This window comes from Limulus polyphemus, unplaced genomic scaffold (assembly GCF_000517525.1).
Source record: "Limulus polyphemus unplaced genomic scaffold, Limulus_polyphemus-2.1.2 Scaffold6846, whole genome shotgun sequence".
In the NCBI taxonomy this organism is placed as follows: domain Eukaryota; kingdom Metazoa; phylum Arthropoda; class Merostomata; order Xiphosura; family Limulidae; genus Limulus; species Limulus polyphemus.
In genome coordinates this window covers 22,034-32,095 of record NW_013672456.1, presented here as the reverse complement: position 1 = coordinate 32,095, position 10,062 = coordinate 22,034, and the positions used below count along the sequence as shown (strand labels likewise).

The 10,062-nt window shown below is 33.9% G+C and overlaps 1 protein-coding gene across 1 annotated transcript in view; it reads left to right on the top strand.

Moving 5' to 3' along the window:
• Positions 1-8,874, top strand: part of LOC106474121 (thioredoxin reductase 1, cytoplasmic-like) — a 14,869-nt gene extending 5,995 nt beyond the window's left edge. The window contains exons 6-16 of the mRNA XM_013934811.2: positions 99-149; positions 1,516-1,658; positions 2,260-2,375; positions 2,587-2,815; positions 3,191-3,283; positions 4,404-4,480; positions 4,884-5,037; positions 5,369-5,476; positions 6,258-6,353; positions 7,954-8,088; positions 8,310-8,874. Of these exons, the coding sequence (XP_013790265.1) occupies positions 99-149; positions 1,516-1,658; positions 2,260-2,375; positions 2,587-2,815; positions 3,191-3,283; positions 4,404-4,480; positions 4,884-5,037; positions 5,369-5,476; positions 6,258-6,353; positions 7,954-8,088; positions 8,310-8,372 (1,265 nt within the window). The 3' untranslated portion in view covers positions 8,373-8,874. The remainder of the gene's footprint in view (positions 1-98; positions 150-1,515; positions 1,659-2,259; positions 2,376-2,586; positions 2,816-3,190; positions 3,284-4,403; positions 4,481-4,883; positions 5,038-5,368; positions 5,477-6,257; positions 6,354-7,953; positions 8,089-8,309) is intronic.
• Positions 8,875-10,062: the final 1,188 nt, after the last annotated feature.

Genomic DNA, 10,062 nt, shown 5'->3' with positions numbered 1-10,062 from the left:
ACTCGTAGTTCGTTTAATACTTTTATGCTATAAAATATAGACCAAGTATACTTACACTTGCATGTTTTTACCTTCTAACAATCTATTTATTTATGTAGGTGAATCCCTTGAAGAGGCAAAGAAGTTTGGATGGGATGTACCAGATCATGGTAAGTCTTGAATTATGGTACGTTATAACTCAATATTAGGTGTTGAGCCAGCAGTAGTTACCTAACTTTTGTCCTGCTTGAGAATTTTGTGAAAGAGTAAACAATCTGTTTGTTTTAATAAGACACTGTCAAGAGTCAACATTTCTCGTGTGGTTATGGACATTGAACCAAAAAAAACTTTTACTACTGTAACATAGGGATAATTTGTAACATTGCCACTGACTGTTGTGATTTGATCAGCAGATAATACAGTCCTGTGAATTTAAACTTCATAAAAGTTGTTTTAGTTTTAATAACAGCTTTTCCATAATTCAGCTACGCAGATTTCAAAACCAATATATATTTTTTATTTCTATCACATTAGGATTTTTTTACAGATAGGGAAGAAGAAAACTTAGATCAAATTATTATTTCATTTACCATAATAAACATTTTTCTTTTATTATTATTATGTTTGTTAACAAAAATACAAACATACTGAAGAAAAGGGAAGAACACTGTTGTCAAACGAATATGCATCCTCATTCGTCCTGATTATCATTTTTTGTGTGTGAAATCTGTCTTTTAGTCTCAAAACTACGTGTTGCATCTGGAACATCTTGTTTCAATAACCAGCAGTAATCGGCTGTCATGCTGATGTTCCACCTTCCCCGATACCTCCCCTCCATTTCCCCTGATGTCTTGATGAAACCTTTCCCATTGTTCTTTGCTGATGACACAGAGATTTTAAGGGAAATAGTGAGTGTAAGAAATGAACTTTCAAGCTCGCATTACAACCCAACTCTTTGAATTTATTGAGCATGTTATTGACAGTATTTTTGTAATTTAGGTCCTTGTTGTTTCCTAAAAATTTGTCAATAACATCTTTAAAGCAATCCACTCTTCTTTTTCAACTTTCATCATTGTCTTTTCGAACTGTTCATCCAAAATCAATTTGCTAATCTGAGGCCCAACAAAAATCCCTTCTTTAAGTTTCACTTCTGAAAGAACTGGGAATTGCCTACATAGATACTTGAAACAGTCGCCCTGTTTGTCTAAGACCTTTTACAAACTGCTTCGTCAAGCCCAGTTTTATGTGAAGTGGAGGTAATAGAACTTTCTTTGTGTCAACCAAATTTTCTTGTTCAATGTTTTTTGATCCTGGTATAAAGCTGACGGATGAAACTGTATCAAGAGTCTCCTGTGAATTAGAATCGGATGAAACTGTATCAAGAGTCTCCTGTGAATCGGATGAAACTGTATCAAGTCTCATGTGAATTAGACAATTGCAAACCTGTGTAATTGTTTAGGTTTAACTTTGTGCTCGGTAACATTTAATAAGTGGTCGAGAGTAGAATACACGAGTTATTTATTATTTTTATTTTAGTTCAACATTCGTGGGAGAAAATGACGGGAGAGATTCAGAATTACATAGGGTCACTTAATTGGGGTTATCGAGTGGCTTTGCGTGAGAAGCAAGTGAAATACATCAATGCTCATGCAGAGCTTGTTGGGGATCATAAAATTAAGGTAAAACTTTATTGATTTATATACTTGAATTAACTTAACAAATTTAATGTTCATTTCCCAAGGAAAAAATGATTCAAATAAACGATTGGATGATATCATACTTAAGTACTACTGCAAAGTTTAGGCTAATACTTAGGATGATATGATACTTAAGTACTACTGTAAAGTTTAGGCTAATATTTAGGATATAATACTTAAGTACTACTGCAAAGTTTAGGCTAATATTTAGGATATAATACTTAAGTACTACTGCAAAGTTTAGGCTAATATTTAGGATATAATACTTAAGTACTACTGCAAAGTTTAGGCTAATATTTAGGATATAATACTTAAGTACTACTGTAAAGTTTAGGCTAATATCTGGGATGATGTAATACTTAAGTACTACTGTAAAGTTTAGGCTAATATCTGGGATGATGTAATACTTAAGTACTACTGTAAAGTTTAGGCTAATATCTGGGATGATGTAATACTTAAGTACTACTGCAAAGTTTAGATGATTCCTAGTTACAGCAATATTTTAAGGTTGTTTATTTTACTAAGTTTTTAATGTTGTGTGCTTCAGAAAGGCCTACAATATGTTTTGATATAAATGTTGCAGGCTGTCGATAAGAAGAAAAAGGAAAGTTTTCACACTGCCAAACACTTCATCATTGCTACAGGAGAAAGACCGAGGTATCCTAATTGTCCAGGAGCTAAAGAATACGGCATCACCAGGTAAGAGTGCGTACAAATAAGCCTTTGTTAAATCAAGGAGACAAAGAAATTGATCCGATAAATTTGTTAATAGTAACTGGTAGTAAGGAATATAGATGTTAGGGTGTGTGGAATGAAGCGTGAACAGTAATGAAGAATATGGGGTACATGTTGTGGTATTAAAACAAAACCGTGAAAGTCTTAGTTTAAGTGATTCTATCTTATGTTCCAGTGATGATCTGTTCTCATTACCATATTGTCCTGGAAAGACGTTGTTAATTGGGGCTTCCTATGTGTCTTTGGAATGTGCTGGGTTTCTGAAAGGAATAGGCCTAGATGTGACGGTGATGGTTCGGTCCATATTACTCCGAGGATTTGACCAGAATATAGCTGAAAGAATTGGCTCTCACATGTCGGAGCATTGTGGAATAAAGTTCATTCGACCGTGTGTTCCTACAAAGGTCAGTTTTATAGGTTTAGTGGTGTAAAGGTGGAATCTTTCATCTTGGCTGAAGTTCGTAACTGCCTAGTCAACTAAGTTTATTGAAATTAGCTGTTCAAACCAAGCTTCTTTATACTCACTTAAAACACTTTGGAATATTTCAGTAAAGTCCACTCTAAAGACACCTGTTACTGACTTATAATCAATTTTAGATTCTTACAGATTCCTATGTTTAAAAATAATTACAATGTTTGGTTACAATATTAACTTCTATTTTGTTGATAAATAATATAATCTTATAATTATATGTAATAAATTAACTTAATTTTTTTCCCTCTGTTTTCGTAATTAATTGGTGGATCAGTGCAAGTTTATTTGAATTTTGTGTTTCTAGGTTGAAGAAATTGAGCCAGGACAGCCAGGAAAACTGAGGGTTACTGGGAAAATGGTAGACTCAGGAGAAGAGGTTGTTGGAGATTATAATACAGTAAGTGTGAATACTGGTGTTATTATTTTAATGTAGTTGATATGACACTGGAGGTTTATTTACCTCACACACTCCCTTAAGTTTACCCTCTCAAGTCCATCGGTAGGGGTTTCCATTGTGACATGGATCTTTATCCACTTGATAGACACCGGATAAAGATCCATGTCACAATGGAAACCCCTACCGATGGACTTGATAGACACCGGATAAAGATCCATGTCACAATGGAAACCCCTACCGATGGACTTGATAGACACCGGATAAAGATCCATGTCACAATGGAAACCCCTACCGATGGACTTGATAGACACCGGATAAAGATCCATGTCACAATGGAAACCCCTACCGATGGACTTGATAGACACCCCATCGGTAGGGGTTTCCATTGTGACATGGATCTTTATCCGGTGTCTAAAAGAGTATTTTTCTGCAATTCTCCCATTAATTTTCATCATTATCAAGTAAGCCCCAAAACAGCTAGCTAAAGTAACGTAAACATGGATTCTCATAGCCGTGAGAACTTGTAGCTAGATGGGTGGGATAACAGTTTTGTTTCTTACAACATTGTATCCAGTTTTTAAATACATCAAGTATTGATACAAGGTAGTTACTTGTAAAATAACGGTTAACTTGACCCTTGATCTTTGTGTTCTTAAATTAATATTTTTTTCAAATACTTTTTTGTATGTTGACATATTTAGTTTTACTGCTTTGTTGAATTGGTATGTATTAAGGTTTCTGTGTTATGTGTTGACATCTTTAGTTTTACCGGTTTGTTGAATTGGTGTGTATTAAGGTTTCTGTGTTATGTGTTGACATCTTTAGTTTTGCCGGTTTGTTGAATTGGTGTGTATTAAGGTTTCTGTGTTATGTGTTGACATCTTTAGTTTTGCCGGTTTGTTGAATTGGTGTGTATTAAGGTTTCTGTGTTATGTGTTGACATCTTTAGTTTTGCCGGTTTGTTGAATTGGTGTGTATTAAGGTTTCTGTGTTATGTGTTGACATCTTTAGTTTTGCCGGTTTGTAGAACTGGTGTGTATTAAGGTTTCTGTGTTATGTGTTGACATCTTTAGTTTTGCCGGTTTGTAGAATTGGTATTTATTAAGGTTTCTGTGTTCAGGTAATTTTTGCCGTTGGAAGAGATGCCTGCACCTCCGGTATTGGTCTCGATGTAGCTGGGGTACAAGTAAATTCAAAGTAAGTACATCAGTAGGTCAATGTACATTTCTTCTAGAGTTATCTGTTGTGTGTATAATTTTTGTACTTTATTTACTTACAAGAAAGAAAGTAATTTTGATATATTGTTATGTTTTTATCTTTCTTTACAAAGTAATTGCCAAAAAACGATCTTTTTCTTCTAACTTTTCTGATACACACTAAATGTATGTAACTTGCAAGGTTAACACACGCACAGTGACGACAATTTTATCTATCTCATAAAAAAACTAATACAACATTTAAAACTTGCAGGAGTTTCTTATTAGTTTTAACTTGGACAATAGAATAACTTGTTTGTACAGTTCGTTTCTTTGCTGTTATTGTAATAACTATCAACGGTTGAATTTCGTATGTTTACCATTCCTTACTTTTGTTTTTACAGAAACGGGAAAATACCAACGATGGCAGAGCAAACAAACATTCCACATATCTATGCAATTGGAGACATTCTAGAGGGCAAGTTGGAGCTAACTCCCGTGGCTATTGAAGCAGGAACCCTACTAGCTCGACGGCTTTATGGAAATGGAGAATTACAGGTATTTCAATGAAATTAAAATCTTTAACATTTTCATAACAGTTTTAAATATCTAGTTTTCAGTAGTACTTCATGATATTATAGCATTTTGATCTGAATAAGTTGCAGCACATGAGGGAGTGGATATACACTATTGGCACATTTATTGGTTATACTTTGTATACATGCTTATGTTGGTTGGTTGGTTATTTTTAAACTTGCCAATCCTGCTAATGTTAGTGTGATTATCTCTGGGAACGAACGTGATGTTAAAAGTACTATTTTTTTGTTAGTTAGTTGGTGTGATTATCTCTGGGAATGTACGTGATATTAAGATTACTATTTTTTGTTAGTGTGATTATCTCAATGTGCCTACTACAGTTTTTACACCACTGGAGTATGGTTGTATTGGATACCCTGAAGAGCATGCAATAGAAAAGTATGGAGAGGAGAACATTGAAGTAAGTGTTTTTTGTCTTGATAAATAGTTAAAAAATTATTCATTTTATATTAAAATATCAAAAGTTGCTGTGCGTAATGGGTAATTTGGACGTCCACCTTCTCTTTATGAACTTGCGTAATGGGTAATTTGAACATCTACTTTCTCTTTATGAACTTGCGTAATGGGTAATTTGGACATCCACCTTCTCTTTATGAACTTGCGTAATGGGTAATTTGAACATCTACTTTCTCTTTATGAACTTGCGTAATGGGTAATTTGGACGTCCACCTTCTCTTTATGAACTTGCATAACGGGTAATTTGGACGTCCACCTCCTCTTTATGAACTTGCGTAACGGGTAATTTGGACGTCCACCTTCTCTTTATGAACTTGCGTAACGGGTAGTTTGGACGTTCACCTTCTCTTTATGAACTTGCGTAACGGGTAGTTTGGACGTCCACCTTCTCTTTATGAACTTGCGTAACGGGTAGTTTGGACGTCCACCTTCTCTTTATATAATTTTCCTGAAAATACTTTTTTTTAAACATAATTTATTATTATATAATTTAGGTGTATAATGTTACCACTGTATTAAATTAGTTGTAATGACCAGGTTCAGTAATATTCTAACTTAACCGCAGGTGTACCATACCAATTTCCTTACCACTGTATTAAATTAGTTGTAATGACCAGGTCCAGTAATATTCTAACTTAACTTCAGGTCTACCATACCAATTTCCTTACCACTGTATTAAATTAGTTGTAATGACCAGGTCCAGTAATATTCTAACTTAACTTCAGGTCTACCATACCAATTTCCTGCCTCTGGAGTGGACAGTACCAAAGAAAAGTGAAAATGTTTGCTACGCAAAACTCATTTGCCTCAAACCAGAAAATGTAAGTATATAATTAGTGTTATACTTGTGTCTGGCTGTATGGTGTTTAATATAATTAGTGTTATACTGTTGGTGTTGATAGAGGAAGCATACCGTGTAATTAGTGTTATACTTGGGTCTGGCTGTATGGTGTTTAGTGTAATTAGTGTTATACTTGGGTCTGGCTGTATGGTGTTTTATACAATTAGTGTTATACTTGGGTCTGGCTGTATGGTGTTTAATATAATTAGTGTTATACTTGGGTCTGGCTGTATGGGGTTTGATAGAGGGTAGGTGAGGTATGCTATTTAATTCTCTCGGCTCGGTCCCGGGAACCGACCTCATAACCATTTTGTGCTTGTTATAGTTTTCATGCTATAAGAGTAAATGTATCTTCATAAAATTTTGCATTACAGCAAACAGTACAAAGCTTTTCTACGGAAAATATCAGTTTTTTTTTTGTATGGAAAATATCTGTATTTTTTTTTTTTTCAAGTACTACTTTTTCTCGTGCCTTTTTTTTTTTCCAAATATTGACTATGAATATGCAAAGTAATTCTGATTTTGAGATTAAAAATACTTTTATGCATCAGAACATTTTAAATTTTCACATACAAAATGTTTATAACCTTCAGATAATTATCAAATGTTTTTTAAGAAAACTTTATTTTATCGGTTATTTCCATCGATACTTTGCTAACATCACAGAAGTTGCAATGATGTAGCCCACGTTCACCCATGTTACTGTATCCAAAAATATAAAACTAGCCTTTACAAAGTGATCTGTTTTGGCTGTGCTTTAGGGGACTAGTATTTTGTAAAATAGTCACACTTCAGTTATTAACTATTTACAAATAAGTTCATAAACTTATTTTTCTTAAAACCTAGAACAGTATAGCAAATAATTATACCTTCTAGTTACGAACTTTGTACATGTTTGCTGCTTGCCTTAGGTTGCTAAGCCTTATCAAGTTTTGCACATTAAGGATGTTAAATAAAAATTTTTTTAAGATTTTTTATATAAACTTTAAAATAACCAAAAATCATAAAATATTTTATAAATACCATAGAACTCCACTATAACTAAGATGTATTTGGGTCTAAAAAATGTATGAAATTTCGAGCTGGCTAATGTCTTACTTTATGGCTTTGAATCTAGCATGAAAAGAAAGTTTACCATACAAATACTTCGCAGAGGCTAAGAAAGCCACTAGGGAAACACTGAGCTTTAAGTTGGTTATACACGTGATTGGGTGGAGTGAGTGTATACACACGTGATTGGGTGGAGTGAGTGTACTTGGGCAAGTATTTTCAAAAATTGAAGAGACGTGCGAGGCCATCTTGGTTGATTCAATAAATATATTATCTTGGCAAATAGAAAAGATAGGAGGTTCTTATCTTATATCCTAGCTTGTCAGTATCTGTAATTTGAGTATCTAATTCATAAGAAACTATAAACTTTGTATTTGTCGCATGGATTATGTTGAATGCAGCATTGGTTGAAGTTAAACGTTTGTGATGTCCAAATTGATATTTAGAGAGTTTTTTATATATATATCTACTTTTAAATTATCAAACTAATTAATGTATAATACTAAAATTAGAATCGTCTTTTTTTTCAGGAGCGAGTGATTGGGTTTCATTATTTAGGACCTAATGCAGGAGAGGTAACTCAGGGATTTGCCATAGGAATTAAGAAAGGAGCAACAAAAGCAGATTTTGATGCCACTATAGGAATCCACCCAACTTGTGCTGAGGTAAAACCAGATTTAATACCATTGCCCCTAATAAAAGTACAAAATTAAATTATTAAATTTGTAGGTTTATTGGTAAATCTACTCAGATGTGTAAAATAAACATTCACATAAATTATTATTGGTTTATTCCAATGATCCTTAGAGATGCTTCATTCAATGTATTTGAAATATCTTTCTGTTTAGAGTGTCAGTGACTTCTTACGATGCTTTTCTTTAAACAGGTGTTTACAACCTTGTCGGTGACTAGAAGATCTGGGGAATCCATTAAGCAAAAAGGTTGCTGAGGTTAATTTCCTGCTGTAGAAGTGTAGATGGAGCTAATGTTATCAAAAAATAAAGTACTTAAATAATATGTCATACTGATGATTCTAATGTTATGGTTGTTATCATACCACAAATAATTTGGTTTTATGATTTTAAAAGTTTTGATTTTATAATATTAAATTCTTTGACTGTTAATAGAAAATACATTGTTAAACTACAATCTTGATTTATCTCTGTAAATTATAGTATACTTATTGATTGTAATAAGCCATACATGACATTATCAATTAATTAGTGCTTTAGTTCAATAAAACAAAGCTCCACCTTCTACAGCAGGTGCATAATTGTCGTAAGGAACTTCTTTAGATCACTTCTTTAATAAATATGACGACATTAGTCCCAAACCTGCTCTAACAGGAGGCTGACTGTCTGATGGATTAAAGAAATTCCTTTGTTTTTGATCTGTAATGAGATTATTGTGAATGTATTTGAAATAAAAGTTCTGTGGTTAGAAATCTTGAACAGTCTTTGTCACCAGTTTCTCGATTCCAACTAAAACCAACGTTACACAGTCTTTGTCACCAGTTTCTCGGTTCCAACTGAAATCAACGTTACACTGTCTTTGTCACCAGTTTCTCGGTTCCATCTAAAATCAACGTTACACTGTCTTTGTCACCAGTTTCTCGGTTCCATCTAAAATCAACGTTACACTGTCTTTGTCACCAGTTTCTCGGTTCCATCTAAAATCAACGTTACACTGTCTTTGTCACCAGTTTCTCGGTTCCAACTAAAACCAACGTTACGCAGTCTTTGTCACCAGTTTCTGGATTTCTAGAATAATCTACCAAACAGTCTACAGGCAACTAAATTTTTTATAAGAGTGAAACAAATATTAAATATATCATAATCTCAAAGTAAAACATAGAAAATGGACAAGTATTTGACCATACAAGAGTTTGGTGACATTTGAAGACTACAAAAGTAGCTCGGGTGGAAAGGACAATGTTTGCAAAGCCTTTCTTCAGGTGTTCCACTATTGAGGATAGGATTAAGTCGCAGATTAAGAAGTGGCCCACTGTTGTGGAAAGGATTTTCTTGTTATACAATTGCTACTTGATGTACACAGCTGTCATAAATAATCATGTTATGAGCTACATGTGCATGACATTTTATTAATTTGTAGTTTGAAACTATCTTATAAATAAATATATTAGGGATGCACGGGTAGTAAAATTTGGCTAAATACTGGGTCCAGGTACCTGGTCACTACACTTCGGGCAGGGTTAAGTGTCATCCAGGACTGGGTTCCCCACCCCAAAAAAAAACATACACAGAAATTAGAAACAAAATTGACGTTTATTACAATTACCCAAATAATCACCAACAGAACATTCAAGTTTTACTTTCAGCCCCCACTTCCCCAGAAATTCACTTCTCAAGCCATACCTGTTATTAACCCTTATTGTTCTCTGAATCCCCAACTTTCAGCAGGCAGGTAGTCTTTGTTGCTCAGAAATTTTTTTTAACTAAACCAATTATTGACTGTAACTTTCAGTACTGTGCTAGTTTTCACGAAGATTAGAGCTTAGATACAATTTTGAGTTACCTGGATTTGGCTGTTTTTAACTTCCACACTTGGCTGGAATCAGGTAGTCTGGTACCTGTGCATCCCTAACACACACACACACACACACACACACACACACAATT